Source organism: Eptesicus fuscus, chromosome 17 (genome assembly GCF_027574615.1).
Source record: "Eptesicus fuscus isolate TK198812 chromosome 17, DD_ASM_mEF_20220401, whole genome shotgun sequence".
Classification (NCBI taxonomy): domain Eukaryota; kingdom Metazoa; phylum Chordata; class Mammalia; order Chiroptera; family Vespertilionidae; genus Eptesicus; species Eptesicus fuscus.
Genome location: NC_072489.1, coordinates 40,238,656 through 40,264,644, shown reverse-complemented (window position 1 = coordinate 40,264,644; position 25,989 = coordinate 40,238,656). Strand labels below are relative to the sequence as shown.

General features: G+C 51.3%; 1 protein-coding gene across 1 annotated transcript in view; it reads left to right on the top strand.

Moving 5' to 3' along the window:
• Positions 1-25,989, top strand: part of SLIT1 (slit guidance ligand 1) — a 151,414-nt gene that overhangs the window by 2,823 nt on the left and 122,602 nt on the right. Inside the window, exons 2-3 of the mRNA XM_008144125.3 lie at positions 16,686-16,757; positions 18,868-18,939. Coding sequence (XP_008142347.2) covers positions 16,686-16,757; positions 18,868-18,939 — 144 coding nt within the window. The remainder of the gene's footprint in view (positions 1-16,685; positions 16,758-18,867; positions 18,940-25,989) is intronic.

The following is a 25,989-nucleotide window of genomic DNA, read 5'->3' as shown; positions in this document are numbered from 1 at the left end:
GCGAGAGCCATTTGAGGAGGAAACGACCACTCTCATCCCCGGGGGAACCTGGATGGACTCAAAATAACGGCGGCAGATACTCTCTCGAATCAGTGTGAGCGTCGCACAATGTCAGAGCCCGAACCGGCAGCTTCTTCTGAGGCTGTGACATTTTTATAGACTGCAGCTGTGCATTCCTCTCTTGTGTTCTGGGCAGTTTCTACGGCAGCCCACGAGGCCTGGCACCTTTATGACCATGTAGTCCAGGCCTGCACCCCCGGTGGGAAGAGATGGTCATTGGTTTGCTGCGGGGACTTCTGGGAAGAGGCTGTGCAAGCAGGCCCCAGAAGGTCACTTGAGCCAGAGGGGCGGCCGGGCTGGTGGGCTGGATGGGGAAGAGGTGCTGAATAGTTCACTGCCATGGGACAATTAAAACGCCAAGTGAGGTTTGGGGGTGTGCTGGGGGAGGCTTGGGAGCTTGTCTCTTTGTGGGACTCAAGACTCAGAAGGACCCAACCATGGCCATTATGAATTGTGTTTTTATCCAAGTAAGGACCCTGACTTTCACTAGAACGTTCAGGAGAGTATGATGAGAGAGTATGTGGGGACACTGCTTCCTCTTTCCACCCCGGGCCGCTGTGTTCTAGGCTTGCCGTAGATCCCCTGTATGGGTGCAGGGTGCAGAGAGGAGTGAGGCCCAGGATGGAGAGGTGGGGCAGGGCCCTGGGCCAGCCTGCTGGCTTCTATTGTACCCCAAAACATTCTGCTGCTTGTCAGACCACGAGGGCCCCGCTCTCCTGCCTTCTTCTGTAGGTCCCTTGCCTCCTGGCCAGTGTGTCCACGCTCCCTGTCTGCTACAGAGGCCTGGGGGCGGGGGGGAGTCCCATGCCCTCTCCCAGCTCAGCCCCCTGAGTCTGGAGGCCCCGTTCAGCAGGGCTGGGTGGTGATGCCCAAGGAAGACTGCCCAGGGGCCCCCCAGCCTGATCGTCTGGGATCCTGTTTGGAATACCAAATAATGACGGAAGGGTGGCTATAGAGAGAGCGGTCAGCGGGCCAGACTGAAGCCAGGTCTACTACCAGGGCTCGGTGGGCCTGGGCTCTCTGAGCAGGACTCGTCTCCTGCAGCGGAGACCCACACTGTGCAGGGGGACTTGCTTCCTGGAGGGACTCACACCTCCAGTTCCCGGTGCCCTGGGCTCATTGTGGGCTCTCAGTGACGGGTGGTGGGGCCCCACTGCTGCCCTCCATCCTCTCCAGGACCCAGTTTCCCATCTCTGAAAGGGGACGGTGGGCAGTAAGTGAGCGAACGCCGTGGAGAGGGCCTGGCGACATGCATGTCGCGTGGCTGGTGTTCTTCCATCCCTCAGCCTCTGGGGAGACGGACACCTACCACCTCAGAGGGCTTTGCAGGATCCGCTCATGCTCTGCGGGTGAACATGCTTTGTGATTCAATTACGTGATGATGTTATTCTTCATTATGTGAGAAGCCCTCGCTAAAGGTTTGAGGGTTCAGTTGGGAGAGGAGAGAGCTGGGGAGGTAAGCATTTGGGTGTCGGCCGTGCTGTAGGCTGCCCTCCTGGAGTCTGGCTGCTCAGAGTGCTCCTTCCCTGTCCTGGGGCCGCGCTGCCCCGGGGCCCCTGGGATCTGGAGAGAGGGAGCAGGGCAGTGCTGGGCAGGGGCTCTCTGCAGGGTGGACGGCATGCTGGCATGGCTCTGGAGCCAGCCGCCTGGGCGTTTAGCCTCTCTGCCATTCAGCAGCCGGGGACCTTGGGCAAGTTATGGGATTGATTCATTCATGAAACAGATAGCTATCTATCGAAGGTCTGCATTAGCTGAGGGAATCGTGCGGGACAGAAATCCAAACTGCCTCCCCCGCCCTGGGTTTTAGTCCAGCAGGGGAGGTAGAGATGAAGGACACAATAGGAGAGGAAAGGCGTCATTGCAGACCAGTAAGTGCTCTGGGGAAAGTGCTGACTTCTCAGAGAGTGGGGCTGATGACAGGACCCGCTTCAAAGCCTGGTGGTGAGGATTAAAGGCGGGGATGCCGGGAGAGGCACTTTGCACCAGGCCTGGCGCGCAGCAAGTGACCAGTAAATGCTGTTATTATTGTTATTGAGGTGACAGAATTGCAGGGACGAGACAGGAGCTTGGGCACCACTCCATGCTGGATCCCAGCGTGGCCCTGCTCTCCAGTCCCTCGCCCCGCGCTCGGCATCCCCGGAACCCTGGGGCACACGGGGACAGGGCTGCCCCCACCTCCACGCGCCCGCTCCGAGGCAGGGGGCCGGCGGGGGTGGCCGGGCTGCCCAGGCTGCCAGCAGGGGCGGCCGAGCTCCTTTGGGGCTGGACCCGGCGGCGGCGGCGGGACAGGCAGCTCCTGCTTTATTGGAAGCAGACGGAGCTTGGCGGAGTTGCCGCCTCCAGTTCTGTGCCGGCATTAGCAGCTCGGCAGGGCTCTTGCTTAATGGGATTTTCTTCCCAAATGCTGTAATTATCGCCGTACAAATACTTATTACCCAGAGCAGATGACTGGCCGGGCGTTGGGCCGTGGCCAGGGAGCTGGGCTGTGCTGGGGCTGGGGGTGGGGGATGGCGAATTGGCTCTTCTTTTGGAGGGAGCTCGAGACCCCCTCCTCTCCCTCCCGGGACCCAGCCTGTGGTGCACAGACAGCTGTTGGGCACCTGCCATGTGCCAGGGTCTAGAGAGGTCCAGGGTGTGGACCCGCTCCTGTGGGAGCTTGTGGCCTGGGGGGGGGGGGGGGGAAGGTCCGCCTGTGAGAGAACCAACGGGCAAGGCTGTCCTCGGGGACACAGCACAGTGGCTTCCCTCAACTACTACCCAAGAGATCTTGGGCAGCTTCACGAGTGACTTGATTTCCTCGTCTGTGAAATGGGGCCAGCGATAGCACTTACCTCGCAGGACTGTGAGTTCAAATGAGATACTGCATGTAAAGGGGTTGGAATAACGTTGGCGCGTGGAAAGGACTCTGTCATTGTTGGGAATGAGATGGGAGTGAGGGGTCGGAAGGAGGACTTGGGTCCCTGCACTGACCGGGGATGTGGGATTTGAAGGTTGGGCAGGAGGACTTGGGTAAGCAGAGAGGTGAAGCGAGGGCGAGGGAATCTGGGGACACTCAGAAGGTGTGTGCCATGTATTTGAGAAGGAGAGTGAGGAGTTGACCCAGCGGAAGGGGTGAATGTTTTTGTTGCTGAGTTCTGAGGGACGAGAGGAGAGGAATGGGTGAGCACAGGCCACGGGCTGGGAAATGCGCAGCCATCAGAGGGGATGTGTGCGGAACTATTAAAGTTGTATTGTTTTTTTTTTTTACTATTCAGTGATTTTTAACAGATCTACCAAGTTGTATAAATATCACCACAATCCAATTTCAGAATATTTTCATCACCCCAAAGACCCCTTGTGTTTATTTTAACTTTTTAATTTGTTATAATTTCAAACTTACAGAACAGCTGCAAAAAAATTATAAGGAACTCCTATATATCTGTTACCCAGTTTCAGTTATTTTGCCCCATTTGCTTTACAGTTTACACACGCAGACACACACACACACACACACACACACACACACACACACACACACACATTTTTCCTGAACCATTTCACAATAGGTTGGACACATTGTCAACCTTTTTTCTCTAAATACTTCTGTGTGTATTTTCTAAAATCAACAAGGCTGTCAAAATCAGAAAATTTAACATTGGTAAGTTACTGTTACCTACCCATGTATACTTATGAACTAATACACACGATCATGGATGAATTTAGTCAGTTGTCCCCAAAACATCTTTCATGGCTATTTTTCCCCCCAGGTCCAGAATTCTGTCCAGGACCAGACATGGCATTTACTTATCATGGGTCTTCGGTCTCCTTTAATTTGGACTCGTTTCTCGGCCTTCCTTTGTTTTTCTTGACCTGGACATTTTTGAAGAACACAGGCCAGTTATTTTGTAAAATGTCCCTCAATTTGGCTTCATCTGCTCTTTTTTCACGATTGCATTCGGGTTATGCATTTCTGCTAAATAAGTGATGCTGTGCCCTTCTCCGTGGGTCGTGTCAGAAGAAGACACACGAGGTCAGCTTGTCCCAACATTGGCGATTTTAGCTTTGGTCACTGGGCAAGCTGAAAGTTACTATTTACTCTTAGTTGTGAATAAGTAATTTATGGGGAGGTACTTTGTGGCTGTGTAAATATCCTATTCCCCATCAAACTCTTACTAGTTTTAGCACCTATGGGCGAGACATTTTTAACTCCATCATTTCTTCTTGGCAAACGACTGTAAGAAAGAACGTCCCTTCTCCTCCACCTGCTTTTCTTTTTTGTTCTTTTTAAAAAAAATGTATTTTATTGACTTTTTACAGAGATAAAGGGAGAGGGATAGAGAGTTAGAAACATCGATGAGAGAGAAACATCGATCAGCTGCCTCCTGCACACTCCCTACTGGGGATGTGCCCGCAACCTAGGGTACATGCCCTTGACCGGAATCGAACCTGGGACTCTTCAGTCCGCAGGCCGACGCTCTATCCACTGAGCCAAACCGGTTAGGGCTCCACCTGCTTTTCTATTCATTCATAACAGCCTGGACCTGTGGATTATTGCTTTGTTCTGTGGGTCCCAGTGTGTTGCTATCATTATAGATCTTGATATTCATGGTGTCCCGCGTGTGGCCAGAGGGAGCCACTTCAAGCTGTTCCTGTGTCCTTTTGACGAGATCCTTTGAGCACTTACCCCCAGGGGTTTTGAGTGGAGAGTGACAAGTGCAGAATGCTGTCTTAAGATGTTCCGTTGCCGGGCTTTGTTGTGGAGAATAAATGGAGGGTGAAACCAGCTGATGGTGGGGAGGCCAGTTGGTTATGATGACTGTGGTTTCTAGCTTTTCTGTGACAGTGGTTTTGCTGTCATTGCTGTATTTTATTCTTTTTTAAAAAAATGTAAAAACTTTTATTTTGAAATAATTATCGACTTACAGAAATGTTGCAGAAATAGTACAGAGAGAGTCCCACTGATCCTTTACCCAGCTTCCCCTAATATTGACATCTTTCTTAACCATAGAACAGGGATCAAAACTAAGAAATAACATTGGTACAATAGTTAATTAAACTACTGACTTTGTTCAGATTTCCCCAGTTTCCCCACTAATGTCCTTTTCCTAGACCAGGATCCAAGCCTGGATTCCCCATTGAATTTAATAGTCATTTTTTCCTTTGTCCCCTTCAATCTGTGACAGTTCCTTAGTTTTTTCTTGCTTTTTATAACCTTGATATTTTTGAAAAGTAGTGGTCAGTTATTTTGTAGAAGGTTCCTCAGTTTGGGTCTGTCTGGTGTTTTTTTTCATGATTGGATTGAGGTTATGCATTTTTGGCAAGAATGCATCAGAGGTCGAGGTGTATCCCCCTTGGAACACCCTAACGGAGGAATGCATCAATATATCTCGTTGCTGATGATGTTAATCTGATCTCTTGGTTAAGAGGGTGTCTGCCAGGTCTTGCCACTGTAATGTTACTACCTTTCCATTTGTAATTAATAAATATTTGGGGGAGATACTTTGAGACTATATAAGATCCACTTTGTCCTCAAATTCTTACCTACTAATTTTAGCATTCATTAATGGATCTTGCCTGCAACCATTATTATCCAATTTTGATTTTCTATTTCCCTTATTTTTTTCTACAGTCATTAATTGGAATTCTTCTGTAGGGAAGAGAATTTTATTCCTTTTTAAGAAGATGGCTTGTTTGATGGGTACCTTGGGTTTTGAGTTTCCTGAGGGCAGGGACCTTGTCTCATGCATCTTTGTGTCCCTTCACCTGGTGCATAGTAGGTGCTCAGAAAAAATGTTGAGTTTTTTTGTTGTTTTTCTAGAAACTTCTGGTAAGACATTTCATGGTTCTGATCTTTGCTTTAGAAAATATGGTCCTTGTGGTGGGCTGAATAATGGTCCCCAAAGATGTTCACACCCTAGTCCCTGGGACCTGTGACTATGTGGCCCTCCAGGGTAGAAGGGACTTTGCAGATATTAGTCAGTTAAGGATCTTGAGATGAGCGATGAGCCTGGATTATCCAGGTGGCCCAACATCATCACAAGGATCCCTGTAAGAGGAGGCAGCAGGGTCAGAGTCGGTGGCAGGAGTTGTGGCCTATAAGAGCTTGGAGGGAGAGACAGGGGCCTGGAGCCAGAGAAGGCAGGGGACCTCTAGAAGGTGGAAAGGCAAGGAGACGATTCTTGCCTGGAGAAAGGGATACACACCCGGCGAGACTGATTTGGGACTTCTGATCTCCAGAACGGTAAGATAAAACATGTATGTTGTTTTAAGCCACTAAGCACGTGGTACTTTGTTATAGCAGCAGTAGGAAACGACTCGTCCTCATAGGATTAGGAGGCTGCTGCAGAGGCTGAGACCGGAGGGAGGCAGCCTGGAGCGAGGCAGAGAGGGCACGTGGGAAGGCCATGGGGGACCCTCAGGCTCGAGCCTGGGAGGACAATCTTATGAATAAAGTTGATCCTGGAGAAGCCATGCGGTTGGCTTCTGCCTCTTTTGCCAGTAAACAGCTGCGTGAAAACATGTCTCTAGAGCAGTGGTTCTCAACCGTTCTAATGCCGCGACCCTTTCATACAGTTCCTCATGTTGTGGTGACCCCCAACCATAAAATTATTTTCGTTGCTACTTCATAACTGTAATTTTGCTACTGTTATGAATCATAATGTAAATATCTGTGTTTTCGATGGTCTTAGGCTCTACACAGGTTGAGAACCGCTAGCAGGGTCGCCTAGGACCGTTGGAAAACACAGATATTTACATTACGATTCATAACAGTAGCAAAATTACAGTTATGAAGTAGCAACGAAAATAATTTTATGGTTGGGGGTCACCACAACATGAGGAACTGTATGAAAGGGTCGCGGCATTAGAACGGTTGAGAACCACTGCAAGAGGTAGGGATCAGGGATGGCTACCCTGGAGAGTGTTCAGGCTGGAGTGGCTGTTGGGAGGGCCTCCCGGGGAAGCAGTGAAACCCATGAGGGCAGTGGAAGAGGAACTCCCATGGGAATAGGAGTCTCCTGGGAGGCTGGTAAAAATGCAGACCCCAGGCCCACCCCCCAGAAAGCTGGTTTCGCGATCTTCGCTGACTGCAATTCAGGCGATTCAGGTGAGGAGGTGCGCAGACCACAGCTGAGAAACACTGCTTGGTGCTGGGGTTTCCTGGCGAGGAAGGTCCTGCCTTTGGCCTCCGCCCACATGAGGGGGCAGGAGGAGGCTTGGGGAGGCAGGAAGCGCCCCTGTCCTGCGTGTGACACAAGGAGCATTGGCAGAACGTCTGTGGCTTTCAACCTGGATAAAGAGTAGTTGCTGCCAAACCAAGAAGGTGTTTGGAGACGGGAAGAGGGCTGGCCGTGTGGAGAGCAGCCAGTCTGGCCAAGGAAAGCTCTGGAACTGTGATGGGGTCACTGCAAAGCCAGGCAGCCCGGTTTCCCGGGAGAAGTGGAGGGCGGAAGGCCGATGGTGGGGGATTGAGTAGGTGGTGAGGAAGTTTCAGTTATGGAAAGAAGGAGCCAGTGCCCTTGGGGATGGGGATGGGGATGGGGTGGGGTGGTGGGACCTTCACTGATCAGAGCTGAGGTGGAGAGGCGTGAAGAGGGCGTGGTGATGGTGTTGGGGCCCCAAGGGCACTTACCTTGTGCCAGGCCCAGAGCGAGATGGTTCACCAAGTCCACCCTTTTGCTCCTCCTGCCAGTCCTGTGAGGAAGGTATTACCTTCTTTGCAGATGTGGAGAAGGCTCTCTGCCTGGGCCACAGATGGCTGGTAAGTGGCGTGCCCAGGGATCCTGAGCCTGAGGCTCTGAGAGGTTTGTGTATTTTGTTTTTAAATTTGCTACTGTTCCACACATCTCCATAAGGCCTGGCTTCATTCATTCATCAGGCATTCATTCATCTCCTACCAAACCCCCGTCAGGGCTTAGCACTGGGGCTTAAAGGCAGTTTGACCACGATTGATTCCTGTCCGTGCATGTTTATGGGGTGGACCCAAGTTGCAGGCTAGTGTAAGGCAGGGGTGTCCAGCCTGGGGGTAGGGAGTGGGGAGCAGAATTGGGGGATGTTGTAGGGAGTTAATTGGTGGGTGGCCTCTCAGGTGCTTGGGGTGGGCAGTGAGTGGAGAGCACTTGGCAGGCATGTACATGGGGGCCTGGTGGCTGACAGTGGGGCCCTGGCTGTAGGTTGTGGTTTTGGGGTAAGCCCCAGACCTGGGAAGGGGATTGGTAAAAGCAAGACCGGGGCTCAGTAGTGAAGGGACAGGTGCAGATTGGGCCCTAGAACAGAATCCATCGCAGAGTTGAGGTTAAGACCATTAGGTGGCTGACCACCATCAAGAAAACAGGAAATCACGAGTGGTGGTGAGGATGTGGAGAAATTTTAACCCTTGTGCACTGTTGGTGGGAATAGAAAATGGAGGAGCCACTATGGAAAACAGCATGATGATGACTCAAAAAATTAAACGCAGAATCACCATATGGCCCTAACTGGTTTGGCTCAGTGGATAGAGCGTCGGCCTGCAGACTCAAAGGTTCCAGGTTCGATTCTGGTCAAGGGCATGTACGTTGGTTGCGGGCACATCCCCAGTAGGGGGTGTGCAGGAGGCAGCTGATCGATGTCTCTCTCTAATCGATGTTTCTGGCTCTCTATCCCTCTCCCTTCCTCTCTGTAAAAAATCAATTATATATATTGATTTTATATATATATATAAAAGAATTCCCATATGGTCCAACAAGTCCACTTGGATGGACAGAAGGCAGTGTAACATACAATGGAATATCATTCAGCCTCAAAAAGGAAGGACATTCGGACACATGCTACAACATGGACGAACTTCGAGGACTCTATGCTGAGTGAAGTAAACCAGGCACAGCAAGATAAGTACTGTATGATCCCACAGGCATGGTCACCTGGAGGAGTCTAATTCACAGAGACAAAGTGGGGTGGTGGCTGCCAGGGGCGGAGGAAGAGAGGGACGAGAGTTAGTGTTTAATTGGTACGGAGTTTCGGCTTTTCAAGATGAAGAAGTTCTGGAGATCTGTTGTACAACAATGCGAATATACTTAACACTCAGTGAACTGTGCACTTAAGCATGATCAAAGAGTGAATTTTATTATGTGTGTTTTTCCACAATTAAATATTCGAGAGAGAAAAGAGAACTGAGCCCTGAAATCAGATATGTCAGGGTTCGAGTCCCGCCTGTTTAACCTGCTTCTATTACGCGGCTCCCGTGAGCGGGCTTGGCTGTGCGAGTACAGGTGTTGCTAGTATTCAAGCCAAGGAAACAGGAGGTCCGAGGAGCCAGGGCAGAGCTAGGCGGGTAGCAAACCTGCCCGGTGCGGTCCCGATTGCTCAGCCATCAGCCCTTTGGACTCTCACTAGATTTAGGGCTGCCCTGGCACTGGGGTTGGTGCTGGGCCTGTGGGCCCTGCTAGGGAGTTGGCGGAGCCTCTGGGTCATGACCTGCTGGGGCCTGAAGACTGTGGGGAGGGCTCAGCCGGCTGCCTGGAGCCTGTATCAGGCCCACAGAAGCCGGGAGCGGTGGGCAGAATTGCTCTGCTCACTCAGCCTATTTTCACTATATATAGTGAACACCTACTGTGTGCCAGGCAGCCTCGCAGGTGCTGGGTGTATAGCAGTGAGCAAAACAGATGGAGCCCTGGCCCCTCACAGCCTGGCAGGGGAGACGGGCCTTTAACAAAGAACCTCATATCGAGGTCCTCACGTCTCCAAATCGCAATCGGGCACCCCCCCCCCACCCCCCCGCCCCGCCCGGGGAGGCTGGCTTAGAGGAGGGGGCATTTAAATTGAGGCCTGAAGGATGTTAGCCATGAGCCAGGTGTGTGTGTGTATGTGTTGCTGGGAAGTGAGGAGGAGCGGGGTGTTCTGGGCTGTTCCAGGCTGTGCGGGGCTGAGGGAGCAGCACGGGCAAGGCCCTGAGGCAGGAGGAAGAGGAGGAGCAGAGCAGCTGGAGCCCTGGGGACTGGCATCTTCCTGTGAAAGGCACTCGGAGAAATACCAGCTTTTTAACCTGTGGGCCCTGGAGGTTGTTAGTAACGCAGCCGTGTCCTCTGTGAGAGGAGCTTTTATTGGCTGATGTCTGTTTGGGGAGAACGTTTCTCACTTAGTGTCTTAGTGCAATGCTATGTGGAACATGCCAGTTTTAGTGGCAATTCATTCATGCATTTAAGAACCTTCTTCCAGGTGCCACGTGCCGTGTTAGGCCCTAGGGGTACATGATGAAAACAACAGCGGACAGGTTGTGTCCTCACGGAGCCCCTAACCTTATTCAGGGGCTGAGACATCACTCACATAAATGCCCCAGGTTTGCGCTGCAGAGGAGAGGGTTGGGATGCTCGGTGGGCCTGGGACAGGAGGTCTGACCACGTGCGAGGAAGGACACGTTGGAGTGAGTTAGGCGACGAGGAAGGAGGGAGCGGCCCAAGCAGAGGGAATGGGGAGTCCAAAGGCTCTGCTCCAGGGGCAGCACATCAGAAGTCCGTGCAGGGCAGGCCACGTGGCCTTGTTGTTCACGTTAAGCTTTTTGTCTTGATTCCAAGCGCAATGGGGGATTCTTTGAAGGGCTTAAGTGGGGAGTGACATGATCAGATTTGCATCTTGAAAAGATCTCTCTGGCTGTGGCTTGGAGAACAGATTGGAGGGGAGCCAGTGGGATTGTGGGGAGCCTGGGCAGGGGCTCCGTGGGGCTCCAGGTGCAATGACAGGCGTGGGCACACAGCGTCTGTGGGCTAGCTGCAGAGGGAAAGTCTCCCTTCCCTCAGGTCTCCGGTCTGACTGCACATGCTCAGTGCCGTGGATTTGGCCAGGCTAAGATTTCAAAGGACAGCCTCCCAGCCCAGAGGCCTGGCTCGGTCACAGGATGAGTCTCGTGTTTGTTTTTGGGGGGCAGGATGGGATTTGAGGGGGGCCGAGCCTCCACTGCAGGCCTGGGCTGCTGGGGGATGTTCTGGCCCCTCAGTGAGACAGCACCAGGAATGGCTGGAACTCCAGGGCGAGAAACGCCTGTGAGGCGTGTGGGGCCCCAGAACTCCCCGCGAGCGGCCCACGGTGTTTGTTCCTGCCGTTCTAGGAAATCCGAGGGTTTCTCTTGGTTTATCATAAACACCCAGACGCTCGGGATCAGATTCTTGCTTCCTGAGAGGATTCAATAAATCCTGTGTGTTTTTGTTTTTTTCCTCAGTAACTTTGCTTCAGAGGATTTTCTCCACAATCTTTACCACCGAGGTTTTCCTTTCAGGCTTGGACCACACAGGAACTCGTGGAAACCAGGGCCCCCTGCCACCCCAGTGTACTTCCTCCCGGGGGACAAGAATGGGTGCAGGCCCTTCACTTTGGGAAGGGAGACAACCACCTTAGGGTGTCTTCCCTGGGCCTTGGCATCCTGGGGCCTGCAGGGCCTGAGTAGCTGGCCCCTCCCTAACCAGTAAGGCCCTGCCCGTCCAGCACCAGCCTGAGCTGTGCCTGGGGCACCGCCTGCCTGGTGCAGCCATAGTCCTTGAGGAAAGCAACAGCAGCAGCAGCAGCAGCACTCGTAGTAAAAACTATTGCAGCAGGTAATGCGATACAGAGAGCCCTGCTCTTGGTGTTTTAGGAATATTAAGTCATTCAGCCTGGCCAGGTTAGCTCAGTTGGTTGGGCATCAATCCTGGCCCCAAAAGGTTGCTGGCTTGATTCTTGGTCAGGGCACATGCCCCGGTTGCGGTCCGGAACTCCATTGGGGGACATGCAGGAGGCAGCCAATCGATGTTGTGCTCTCACATCAATGTTTCTCTCTCTCCCTCTCCCTTCCTCTCTCTCTAAAAATAAAATAAAATAAAAAAGAAGATGGGGTGGGGGGGGGACAATGGTAAGATATGTACACATATAATACCTTAATAAAAATATTAAAAAAAAAGAAAAAAAAAAGAAGAAATATTAAGTAATTTAAACGTCACCACATCTCAAGCAGGTGGGTACGATTATTATCCTCATTTTATGAATCTAGAAACTGAGGCACAGAGAAGTTAAGCTACTTGCCTAAGCACATAGCCAGTAATGGTGGAGCAGGAATTTGAGGCTGGACTGTTTAGCGCCAAAGCCCAAGCTTTTAGCCACTAAGAATGCTCTTTGCTCAGCAGCTGGGAAGCTCCCCTGATCTTGCTGCTTAGGCAGAGTAGATAGCGCCCCCCCCCCCTTTTTAAAAGTGTTTTACATATGAGTGTACTACTTAAAACTTTTAAATTTGTTTTATTGATTTGAGAGAGAGAGAGAGAAAGAGAGAGAGAGAAACATTAATGTGAGAGAGACATTGGTTGGTTGCCTCTGGCACATGCCCCAGCCGGAAATTGAACCCTAGACCTTCTGGTGCACAGAATGATGCTCCAACCAACTGAGCCACACAGCCAGGCAGAGCAGACCGTCTCATTGCAGGGCCCCGTGTTCCCTGTCCAAAGCATACAAGTGGCTTCTCAGCTCCATCCAAGGCACGAGCACTCGGGGGAGAGGTGGGCTGACAGAGCCCATCAACGTGAGGCATCACGAGGGAGGGAATGAACATGGAACACACTGGCTGGTTTTGATCCTGGCCCCACCACTTATTAGCGGTGTGGCACTGGGGAAATCACCTCATCAGTCTGAGCCTTAGTTTCCTCATCAGCAAGATGGAGAGAACATGGCTCACCTCCCAGGGAGCGTGCAGTGAGATGAAGCATGCTTGGCATTAGGCTCAGAGCCTGCACACATAGGTGCTCAGTAAGAAGTGGTGGCAAGAAGCTCAGGATCCAGGGTTCTTCCTGAGAAATGAGGCTGGGAAGTGCCCCAGAGGGCCCAATGGACTTGGTTGCTGTGGTCTTAAGGTCACAGCAGCTTCTCCCATTTTTCCTAGGCAGCTTCCTGCGGAGGGGCATCTCCATGGCAACACACAGGCAACACCTGTTGGAGGAATCAGGTGTTGGAGAAAAATGACCCCCTTGCCTCATTCTGCAGCCTCTGCTGAGGGTTGAGGGGAAGTGGTTGGCCCAGGATGGAAACTTGATCCTGCTGGGCTGCCCGGCTGAGGGGGAGGGGGCCGGCCAACCCTGGAGGTCATTTTCTCAGCAGCCTAAGTGGTGATAATGCCTCCCTACGCAGCAGCCTCCAGACCTGGGAGTCTGCTGAGCCTCAAAGGTTGCCTGCTCACGGGCTTTCCCCTGAGAGGAGACGCTCAGCCCCGGGGTTGGAGAGCAAGGCTGATGGGGGGAGGCTGAGTTTGCTCTGCTGACTGCACACTGTCCTCTTCTGCCTGCCTGTCCCCGGCCTTCCCTTACCTAGGGGTGGAGGGAGGTGCAGGACGTGAGGAGGGGCTGGAACCAGCTGATGGTGGGCTAAGGAATTTGTCCCGGGGTCTGCACAGTGGGCCCCGGTGCCAAAGGGTCAGAAGAGAGGCATGTAAATGAGAGCCCTCCAGCCCACCCCGCCCACCTGTGGGAGTCTCATCCTCAGTTTCCCGAGTTCCACATTGGGTCCTGCCTTGTTCAGACAAGTCTAAGCGTTTGTCTCTGCCTCAGTTTTGCCGTCTGTATGTAAAATGAGTAATTGTTGTAGTCAAGTGCTTTATAAACCATGGTTGCCATGAAAAGGAATGAATGATTGTAAACGCATCAGCTTTTTCATGACTTTTGACTGACTAATTCCGTTTAGAGGAATGCATTTCTCCCAAATGCCCCCCAAACTTTATGCAGTAGTATGTATGATTGAACAACATCAAAATAGCCCCGGTGTTCTAGTAACAGGGAATCATGGGACACCCCGGGAACTTGATCTATCCACATGAGGGGACACTTCACGGCCAGTCAAAACCATAAGGGGGGGACAGACAGGCTGTAACATTGTAGGCGTTGATATCATTCATGTCTCATGCATCCTCATGGCTTCAGAACCTTGCAGAATGCTTTGCAAATAGTAAGTATATGTTGAATTATCTCCAACTATATAAAAATTGTATCCAAAGGAAACAGGCATGGGAGAAATTATTCCACAATGTTAATGGGGGTTGCTTTTGGGTCATCAGTTTATGTGTGATTATAATTTTTCCTTTATTAGTCAAGATATTTAAAAAACCCCCACAATAATGTGCATATATTACTCTTATTTTTAATTCTTCAAGAAATTGAGAAAAACACAAGAATGTGCATATATTACTCTCATTTTTAAGTGCAATAGCTTGAATATTAATGTCAGCTTATACAAACATACATTTTTTTTTAAAGTTCAAACGATGCAGGAAAATATAAAAAAGAAAGTCACCGTAAGTCCCACCGTGCAGCAGTTACCGGCATTAATATGAGGCAAACAGCCCCCTGCAAGCTCGTTCTGCGTGTGTCGATGTGCGTGTGAGTTTTTACATAAGGAGGCTCATAGGACACAGCATCTCATAACCCTTTTCCACGTACTGCGTCCTGGACAGCTTTCCCCGTCAATACGAACTGATCTGCACCATTTGAAATGGCTGCATCGAGTCTGGTTTCACGGATGTGCTGAAAGTCAACTAAGCATTGCTCTGTTGATGCCATTTAAGCTCAACGTTGTGCTCTTAGAATTCATATCTTTATAATCGAAAAATTCAAACAACCAAAAATTCCTTGTGGTTTTGGGTTTGGGGATGAGAGTTTCAGTAAGATGGCCCAGTCATGCTGCGGAAGGAGGGATTGGGGTGCAGCACAAGTGAGGCTCAGGGCTGGCTGTTTCAGGGAAGAATATCTAGTTCAATAAAAAAAAGACCTTTACATTGAAAAGAGCCGGTCTCACAGGGAGAGGCATGCTCTCGGCATTGATGGCGGGAAGTGGCTCCGTCTGGGGCTCTCACCAACGGCCGCGTTACCTTGGAGAGGCCTCCAGCCCCTCGGAGAGATCCTGTTAGAAAGGAGACGGGGAGCAGGGAATGAGTTTTTCCAGCTGCTCCCAAAGATCAAGAGCCAGGCGCAGGGGAAGGGCAGAGAGAGTAATGAGCTGAATGAATTATTGGCTTGTCAGCTCAGGAGGCAGCCTGGCCTGGTGGAAGCCTGGGCTCTGGGATCAGATGGCCCAGCTCAGGCCCCTGCTCTGTCATTTACCAGCTGGCGACTTGGGGAAGGCACCTCATTTCTTTGAGCCACTCTTCCCTCCTCTGCAAGATGGGCACTATAACTCTTTCCAGCCGGCGTGAGGAGTGTGTGGAAACTAATCACATGCTGCTCTTGGTGGGTACAGTTCTAGAACATCATCTAGTCCAAACACACTTCCGAACACTTTTAGGAAAGAGAACTTGCTGTTCCTCAAAGCAGCGCGGGCTCGGGTTGGCCACAGCTGGTAAGTGACGAGACTGAGCTGCAGGTGAACATGGGGTGGTGACAGGTGGTTGCCAAGCACGTGGTGACTATGACAGTGGTGAGAAAGGAGGGAACGTGGTGGCTGTGAACTTGGAGCTCTACAGACTGGTTAGATGCGGAGTGACAGCTAGGTTTGGCGCGAGGCCCGAGGGAGATTCTGCTGGCGTGTGGCTCAGAGGAAGAACTTTCTGGGGAGTGGAGCGGCTGACTCCTTCAGGGGCCTGTCGTTCTGAGGTGTGCTGGTGAGCTTCCCTCGGAGGCTGGCTGGGAGGTGGGACCAGACAGCCTCTAAAGTGGGCTCTGGGTCCAAGGTGCCCAGGACGTGTTTGGGGAAGGCCAAGGAGGAACACAAGGGCCAGAGGCCGGGGTGGTGTGAGGGAAGGAGCCACCGCTTCTGCAGGCCCGGCCCTAGGATCAGACAGTGGGCTCCCTCCCTTCTTTAGCCCTGCCCTCCAGCCCTCCCCCCCGCCTCCCACCCTCCTCTGGCTACAGGACTGACCTCAGGGCAGGCTCCTGCTCAGAGACCTCACTGGCTCCGTCTCTCCTCTGCTTCCTCAGACCCTCTGTGATCTGGACCCACATGCCCCCAACTCTGCTTCCCTCGGTCCCGACTCTCAGCCTGTCCCCTTCCCCACCCCATGGATCCGCTGGGTGTTCTCCTTCTTTGGAATGTCCGCTCTGACCCTCCTGCTGTGCAGATCTGTCTGGTCCTGTCCCTCTCCGCTTGAGCCCCACTTCCTCAGTTTCCATGGAATGGCATGGCCCACTCTACTCTCCTGTTCAGAATATGGACAGCTCACAGGAACCAGTGCCACCAGATGATAAACACTGTGTCCCCAAGGGGGTCCTTTTAAACCACAGGCCATACGCTTTACCTGCTTATGCCTCATGGAAACCCTATGAGATAGACAGTTATGATCCCCACTTCACAGACGAGGAAACCGGCGTTCAGCAAGGATTCCACCTAAATAGCTTCTAATTGGCTAATTTTCAAATTCTGTCGTGTGTCAGTGTCTCATCTCTTTAACTAGACGGAGCTCCTTCAGGGCCGCAGCCACGTGCTGGGTTTACCAGAACTCCCAGCAGTGAGCCTTGTGCGATCCTGCTGGTCGGACATCTGCTGCTAACAGCCCCCAGCTTGTTGGGCCTCCACATGGACTCGGGGGTCCCAGGCTTGTCTGGAAAGCACCCAGCCAGCTCTACTGGTCAGATGTCAGGCTTGAGCCAGGTAGTGAAGGAGCCTGGAGCTGACCCCTTGGCCTGGGGACCCGCCCTGCACGTCTCACCATTTCCTTCTCTCCTTTCCTCCGCCAGGGAACTCAACGGCAACAACATCACCCGGATCCATAAGAACGACTTTGCGGGGCTCAAGCAGCTGCGGGTGCTGTGAGTATGGGATGCTGCTCCTGCTTATACCCTCCCCGCTGCCCCCTCCCTCGGCAATGGCCTGTGTGTCCCAGGCAGAGCCCTGGCTGTGGGTTTTAGGGTTGTAGGGTTGTAGGCAGGCTGGGCTCCTCCACGTGGAGTCAGTCTTGGGACACCCTGAGGGTCGTAGGGTGGAAGCGATGGTGAGTCCTGACCCGGAGCAGCCACTGCCTCCAGCATGGCTGAAAAATTGGGCGTGGCATTGGTAGGCACCGGTGGTGGCTGCCTGGCAGGACCTGGGCTGGGCAGATGGGGCTGTCTTGTCCACTGGTTGACTCCTGGGGTGAGGGAAGACCAAGGGACCATGAGGAATCTTTAGGTCTCTGTCTTTGTTCAGGCTGCTGTAACAAAATACTACCGATGGGGTGGCATAAACAACAGAAATTTATTTTCTCACACGCCTGGAGGCAAGAAATCTAAGATCAAGGTGCCATCAGGGTGGTTTGTGGTGGGGTCCCTCTTCCTGGCTAGCTGCGTGCTCTGTCCTCACGTGGCCTTTCCTCTGTGTGTGCACAGAGAGAGATCGCCGGTGTCGCTTCTTATAAGGACACCCGTCCTAGCAGATTAGGGCCCCATCCTTAGAACCTCATTTAACCTCAGTGACCTCCCTAAGGGCCCTGTCTCCAATATAGTTACATTGGGGTTAGGGCTTCAATGCATTAATATCTGGGGGGCAGGGAGGGGGCAGGGACAATTCAGTCTATAATAGTCTCCATAGTTCTTTTGAATCTGTGGCCCAGAAAACTCCCCAGCAAGAGGCCATCCCTGGCTTGAGAGGGTAGGTGATAGAGTTGAGGACAGAGTCGATTTCCCTGGGTTGTTTGACAGTGGCAGGTATTGGAGGTAGTGGGCACGACTCTAACAGGAAAGGAGCCATCAGCAGCACCTGGGACATGCTGGGCAGGGGTGAGGAGCCGGGGAGGGTGTTGATCCCTTCACCTCCCCTTCTCTGCTGATCTCGATGCAGAGGCAGCCTGCCAGGCGTGCATCCTGATGCACTGAACATCAGACAGTCATAGAGCCCCTCGTCCCTCATTCCCAGGGAAGTGCAAGGGCCCTGGGGCCTCAGTTCTGTCGGGACTACTTGCTTTGCATTTCTGAGGGTCTTTGGAGGAACTGGGGGCCTTGTGGCTGATTTTCTCTGGGGTCGTAGCGATCACCCACTGCTCTCTGACCCCATCCCAGGCTCCGGAAATCTCTTTTGAGCCGGAGGAAGCTCCCCTTCCTCCTGGTTTGTCCCCCGCTTCCCCACCCAGGTCTACAGAGGGAGCTCCTCAGTAGCATAGGCTTCTGGAAATAAGTAGAGAAAAGGAAGTGGGTGGGGGCCGTTTCTCCCTCTGCCCTGTCTCAAACCTCATCTGAGGTGCATGTGGGAGCACCCAAGCCGCCTGCCGGGGAGTGGAGAAGGGAGAGTGTGGGGAGAAAAACATGTCTGACAACCTCAAAAATTACCCTGCAACAGGCGATCTGTTGGCAAAAACTGCTGTCCGCCAGCTGGACGCTCTGGGCTTCGTGGCGCATTGGCAATGAGGAGGTTCGGAGCCCCATGGAGCCAGGTGGCTCAGCTGGCAGCAGATGGGCAAGGCAGAGTCGGGGTGCAGGCGGAGGGGGTGTCGTCTGCCAACTGCAGAGTGTGCTGCATGTGTGGGCTTTGCCCAGTTGGCACCGGATCCCCTCCCCCTGCTACTGGCCCATTCTGTCCATTCTGCCCCTTGGAAACTCACCCTCTGGGCCAAAGCGGGGCACGTGCACCTGCGGCCCAGAGCAGCCCCTGCTGCCTGCTGCCTGCCGCCGGGGTCCGGCTCCCCGAGCATGCCTTGGAGCAATGGCCTGGTGCTGTGGTGCCCTGTGGCCTTCTGGCATGCAGGGATCAGCATGGGGCTGGGGCTGGGTGTGCTGAGGAGTCCCTGTCAGGAATTGCCAACATTGTGAGGAAATTTTGTGGGCTCAGGCCAGGACTCAGGTCTGCACGCGTCTCAGGCACAGCTCTGGTCTCACTCCCTTGTGCCAGCTGTTTCCAGGAGTCCTTGTCCAGCATCCTATAGCTGTCTTTGTCTCTTCGCCTCCTCAGGCAGCTGATGGAGAACCAGATTGGAGTGGTGGAACGGGGGGCTTTTGACGACATGAAGGAGCTGGAGCGGCTGTAAGTATCTGCGGGTGCGGGCTCAGGAGGGTGGTGGAGGCTGGCTCAGGAGGGACATGAGCAGACTGAGCCTGGTGGCAAAGAGTGTGTGTGCTCAGGGACAGGACTGCACGCCCAGCCTGCCTCCCGCCTGCTGATAGGAGTCAGGGGCCGCTGCAGCATGGACGTGGTCACAGCATCATCATGAGATCACAGCAGAGAGAAAGCTGGAGACTGTCCTCCTCCCACATTCTAGATGCCGCTATTCACCGCCAGCCTCCCTTGCCCCCCCCACACACCAATGCATTATGGCAAAAAATCCACACAGGACAGAGGAAGTGAGATTTCTTCCTATAATCTCATACCCCAGTGTGAACACTGTTCATCGATTCGTGTGGCCTTAAGGAAGTGTTGATGTGTGGAGGGAAGCCCTGGTGCCACCTGAGGAGCCATGTTTTGGGTGCTCAGGGCCACAGCACAGACACTGGAAGGTGGAGACATTTTTGATTTGCATAGTTTGTTCCTTCTAGGGCTTTCAAGTTTGCAAAGGTGTCTTAATCAGTTTTTGCATTTCAGATGGGCAGTAATGAAGGAAAAAAAGGCACGTGGTGAGGTGTGGGGGGGGATTGGCACTCACATTCAGGGTGATCACCAACCTAATTTTTTTTTTTTTTTTTTATTATTATTATTTTTTTAATGAATCTTTATTGTTCAGATTACAATTGTTTCTCCTTTTTCCCCACATATCTCCCCACCACCCAGTTCCTACCCCCCCCTCTTCCCTTACCTCCCCCACCCCCGCTGTCCTTATCCATAGGTGTATGATTTTTGTCCAGTCTCTTCCCATACTCCCCACACAGACACCCCTTTCCCCCTGAGAATTATCAATCCATTCCGATTCTATGCCTGATTCTATTAAGTTCACCAGTTTATTCTGTTCCTCAGATTTTTAATTCACTTGACTTTTAGATTCACTTGTTGATAGATATGTATTTGTTGTTCATAATTTTTATCTTTCTTCTTCTTTTTCCTCTTTTTAAAGAATACCTTTCAGCATTTCATATAATGCTGGTTTGGTGGTGATGAACTCCTTTAGCTTTTTCTTATCTGTGAAGCTCTTTATCTGCCCTTCAATTCTGAATGATAACTTTGCTGGGTAGAGTAGTCTTGGTTGTAGGTTCCTGCTATTCATCACTTTGAATATTTCTTGCCACTCCCGTCTGGCCTGCATGGTTTCTGTTGAGAAATTAGCTGATAATCGTATGGGAGCTCCCTTGTAGGTAACTAACTGTTTTTCTCTTGCTGCTTGTAAGATTCTCTCTTTGTCTTTTGCTCTTGGCATTTTAATTATGATGTGTCTTGGTGTGGTCCTCTTTGGATTCCTTTTGTTTGGGGTTCTGTGCGCTTCCTGGACTTGTAAGTCTATTTCTTTCATCAGGTGGGGAAAGTTTTCGTTCATTATTTCTTCAAATAGGTTTTCAGCATCTTGCTCTCTCTCTTCTTCTGGTACCCCCATAATTCTGATGTTGGTACGCTTGAAGTTGTCCCAGAGGCTTCTTACACTATCTTCAACTTTCTGAATTCTCTTCTCTTCATGCTTCTCTGGAGGAGTGTCCTTGGCCTCTTTGTATTCCAAATCTTTGAGTTGATTCTTGCAATCCTCTAGTCTGCTTTTGGGTCTCTGTATAATATTTTTTATCTCAGTCAGTGTATGTTTAATTTCTAGTTGGTCCTCATGGAATTTATCGGCCTTTTCCATGAAATTCTTGAAAAACCTTATAACCATGGTTTTGAACTCTATGTCCAGTCGCTTGTTCTCCTCCATTTCTTTGGTTTGTGATCTGTTTCCTTGCCTTCTCATATTCTCTGCTTCCCTAAGTTGGTAGGGTAGTTTTGTGTACTAGGTGTCCTATTGGTTCAACGGGTCAGCCTCCCAGTTACTTGAGGTGGACACTCTTGGTGTACCCTTGTGTACTGTGTGTCCCCCAGCAGGAGCTACAGCAAGGGCTAGTTTTCTCCTCCTTTGCTTGGGCGGTTTTGGAGCAGTCTGACTGGAGCTGCAGTTGGTTAAGCTGCTCCAGAACAGGCCATTTATATGCAAAAGCCGCTGTGTGGAGCCGGGGCGGGTTTGTAGAATGTGCGGGGCGGGGCCTCAGGGCGGGGCCTCAGGGCTGGGCGGGGTCTCAGGGCGTCACTAGGCTGGGGCGTGGCCAACGGCGATGGCTGCCGTCAGCCGTCTCTGCCTTTCCACGTTTCCAAGTCCCTGCGCCCCGCGCTCCAGCGCAGTAAACAATGATTGCTGGGCGCACCACTGCAAAAAAGTCACTCTCACTTTCCGACCCGATGGCCGAGAGTCCAGCTTCTCCCCGAAGGTGCCTGGGTCCCCCGAGTGTCCCCAGAAACTGGATTTCAGAGTGATCGGGAGCTTGTCTCCCTGCGGGTTGAAGAAAAGCCGCGCACCCAGCCGCCCGCCGCCGGCCCGATTCGCGTGCCTCCGTACCTCAGCTTTTCAGCGATTGTGCTTCTTTCTCTTCTTAGTTGTAAATCTTCCACTCAGCCAGCTTTCCCGTGGTTCTGGGTGGTAGACGTTTTTGTCTTTTAGTTGTATTTTTGAAATTGTTGTGTGAGGCAGCAGATTAGTTGTTTAACTATGCCGCCATCTTGGTTCCACCAACCTAATTTTTTAAAAAAATTTTTATTTATTGATTTGAGAGAGAGAGAGAGAGAGAGAGAGAGAGAGAGAGAAACATTGATTTGTTGTTGCACACATTTATGCATTCAGTGGTTGACACTTGTATGTGCCCTGACCAGGGATCGAACCCACAACCTTGGTACATCTGGATGATGCTCTAACCAGCTGAGTTACCCTGCCAGGGCCCAATCTCATGTTTTTGCAAAGTGGTTTGTATGTAGGTGTCAAGAATTCTATCGTTCATGCCTTTTGAACCAGAAATAATCAGAGACATGGCTAAAAGCATGTATAGATCAGGATGTTCATTACACATTATTGAAAAACAATAAAAAATTGGCAACAGCCATTCTGGTGGAGACATAAGCCATAAAATCACACTTTGGGAGAACAGCCACGGCCAGGGGAATGTACACCCAATATGATGTTAAGTGGAAAAGGCCGGAAGTGACATTTGTGTAAATAAAATTAACTTGTATGTGTACTGAATGCAGCAGGAGGGAAGAATTGACAATATTAACTCTACTGCGTTGAGTGGTAGGTTAACAGGTAACTTTAATTTTATTCTTTGTGCTTTTATATTTTTATGGATTTCCCAAGGAGTTTATAATAATAGCTACTATTGATCGCCTTACTCTATGCCAGGCACCAAGATAAGCTCTTTGCCCCTTGCCCTCCAATATCTCATTCAATCCTGGAAACAACACTGGGTCAGTGGGATCTTAGATGAGAAATAGAGGTGCAGAGAAGTTAAGCACTTGCCTTATGAAGTGATTATTAAGTGATTACATGCAGGAGAGGGGATTAGAACTGGGACCATGTAGCCTCCAAAGCCTGAGCTCTTAATGGCTATGCCCTAACACCTCCCTTTTCTCTTTCATATAAAAGAAAATAAGGTATTAAGTGAAAGGGAAAGGATAGGGTTGTCTCAGTGCCTTCCTGCCGCCGGGAGGAGCGTCAGGCGACCTTTCGTTGGCCTTCCTCAGCCGGCCTACAACGGAGTGGCAAGGAGCCCCAGCTGAACAGATGTGTAAAAGGCTCAGAACAAAACATACTCCGCTCGTGACCTCGTTATGAGGGGCTGCTTCGGACCTAACCCATTCCAGCTCCAGCTCGGGTCCTGCCATGCCCCGGAGGAGGAGAGAAGGTGGGTTGGGGTTCAGGCATGGCCGGTGGCCCTCATCACGCCTGCTTCTGCCTCCCAAGGCTGGGCGGGGCCCTGCTTTTCGAGTCACACCATCACTGCGGACTTTGTCCCTCCTGTCCTTTTCCAAGTTCCGTTCTTTCTGGCTGCTCTGTCCCTGGGGGTCCAGTGCTCGCTGTGGGCGGCCGGCACCCTCTCGGACTCGTCGGGGGCCAGTGGTGAGTCAGTCAGTCATAAAGGTTGGATGAAGTGGGGAGTCACGGACACCACACGTGCTCTAAGCATCTCATTTAAGTTATAGCATGTAAATGAGCACTTACTGACCTCCTCTCCTTCTCTCCCCCGCCCCCAGCTTTTTATTTTTTGCCAAGACCTTCCTTTTTATTATGAGATGCTGATTGGCATTCACCTAAACCCGTGGTCGGCAAACTGCGACTCGCGAGCCACATGCGGCTCTTTGTCCCCTTGAGTGTGGCTCTTCCACAAAATACCACGGCCTGGGCGAGTCTATTTTGAAGAAGTGGCGTTAGAAGAAGTTTAAGTTTAAAAAATTTGGCTCTCAAAAGAAATTTCAGTCGTTGTACTGTTGATATTTGGCTCTGCTGACTAATGAGTTTGCCGACCACTGACCTAAACCACACACGTCCACCTTACTTAGGGTTTTTGGTTTTGGTTTCTTTAGGGTGAGTGAGATTTCTAAAGGGTCCTTGGAGGCTAGCTTCGTGGAGGATCCTGAATTTCCTTAATGACCCTCCTGCCCTGCAGTCTTTTCCGTAATCCAACAGCCCTTTAATTAGCAGCTTTCCTTTTAGTGACTCTTTCAAAGCATTCAGCTCAGTTTTCATAGAGACGACTCTCTCTTTTCGCACTGGTATTTGGTTTGTTTATGTAACAGTTCATTCAATTATACAATTATAATTATAAGTACCTCTGGCTGAACAGGTTTGGGAACAGACGTAACTGGTCTTGTGAGCAGTTACAGACCAGTTACAGACTTGAGTGCAGAAGCAGCCGCGTGCGGTTTTGCGGCCGTGAGGATTGGGGTGCCGCGGGTGTCAGGGTCTGACGTTGGGAGGGGGTGCAGCGCTCAGTCACCCTCAGCTGGCTGAGCGGGGGTCATCGATGTGTCGCGTGGAGGCAGCCCGGATGGGGAGCTGGGGAAAGGCAGGCTTCAGAACCCCACCTGTGGGGAGTGTGGAGGTGATCTGGGGGGTCACTCACCTCTGGACACCCTAATTCCTCTCATGTCAGAGAGGCCAGGCAGCAGAGTCAACAAACAAGTCCCGATCATTTGTTAAGACCAAGCCATGTGGCGCGATGGTGGTGGGGACGCCTTCCCCATGGGTCCCCAAGGAGACCGGAAGGCGTGTGCGTGAACGTAAGGCCTTGTCATACTCAAGAGAAAGAAGCCACCGTTTCATCCTGCCTTTCCTCTGACCGGGCGGTAATGCCTATGAGACATCTGTTCTGGTGCCTGGCACACGGTGAGGGCTACTAGGACTGGTAGCCCCTGCTGCGAGGGTATTATTCTTAGCTCCCTGCAGGCCCCTCACCACGCTGGGACCCTCCTTCCATGTCCTGTGATTTTCCACTTGAACTAGTTATTGGATCCCTTTTCCTTTTAAGTGTTTTTCAGAAATTGAAGCTGGGAAACTGAGAACATCTCGGGGGGGAAAACTAAACAAAACAAAAAACCGGTGATTACCAGGCAGTGTAAACACAGGATTAATTTATTGGAGGAGGTTGAGGAACTTGGAGCCACCTGAGGTCTACTGTTGCTTTAAGGATTCTATTGGTGGCCCCTTTCTTTCTGAAGCAGCGATGCGTTTTCCTAGGAGCCAGCCCTTTAGGTAACGCTTCTTCCAGCTGGTCTGACGGTCTGTCCTGTGCTGGGAAATGGTATCTTTCTCACATAGCAGCTAACGGGTGACCGCCTAGGAGGTAAAGTGCCAGCCACATAGAATTACATTTCTTCCTCCCTCCCAGCAGAAGGGAGCTTTTGCTGAGCTAGTTGATCACTGTCTAGATCTGTTAAAGGAGAGGATGTGTGACACTCAAACTGTGCCATAGACGGAGGGCAGGGGCTGCATTTTACACCAGGGCGTCTCCAGCCGCGCCGAGCACACAGGCCGCCTGGGGATCCTGTCGAAATGCAGACTGATTCTACAGGTCTGGGGGAGAGCCGGAGATAGTGAGGCTCTGACCAACTCTTAGGACCTAAGAGTTAGGCGATGCCCCTGCAGGTGGCCCGTGGACCACAGGGTGAGAACCACGGCTCCATAGTTGACAGGTGTCACATCCCCTGAAGGGCTGGAGTCCAGCACCCCAGCGTCAGAGAATTAGTTGCCTACTCGTCACGGGGATGTGAAGTATCGCCTGGGGAATATAGTCAGCAGTATTGTAACAACGATGAGTGGTGGGTACTAGACTTACTGGAGTGATCCCTTTGTGAGTTACATACATGTCTAATCACCGTGTTGTACCTCTGAAACGAATATAATAGTGTATGTCAACAGCACTTTAGAATATTAGGGGAAAAAGAGTGTGTTGTCTAAGATAAAGTCTGGGTAAACTTGGCTGCTTCCCTGGGACGCGTCCAGGTCCTTCCTGCATGTCTTCTCGTCAGGCTGCATTCCAGACCCAGACTTCCCACTCCCGCCTGTTTTGTTTTATTATTTTTAAAATATATTTTATTGATTTTTTTTACAGAGAGGAAGGGAGAGGGATAGAGAGCTAGAAACATCGATGAGAGAGACATTGATCAGCTGCCTCCTGCACACTCCCTACTGGGGATGTGCCCACAACCAAGGTACATGCCCTGGACCAGAATCGAACCTAGGACCTTTCAGTCCGCAGGCCGACGCTCTATCCACTGGGCCAAACCGGTTAGGGCCCGCCTGTTTTATTATGCTGACAAGCTGTCCGTCCACCCCTAGAGGAACTAGAAATGGTGAACATGAGTAATCGGTCACTACACATGAAGGGGTCGTTCTCTGTTGTTTGGCATGAAAAGACACCCACAAATTGTTGAGTCAGAAAAGTGCGAGTGGCCGAGTACTTTTTCTTCTACTGTCTGAAGCCTTAAAAAAAAAACTAAGCATGCATTTCCATAAATAATTAAAAAAAAATCAATAAAGCTATTTTTGTTTTGAAAGAAGACCTAAAAGCAAACAATGAAAGCTGAGCGGCCACTGAGCCAAATGTGGATAAGAACAATAAAGAGCCAGAAACGTGTGTC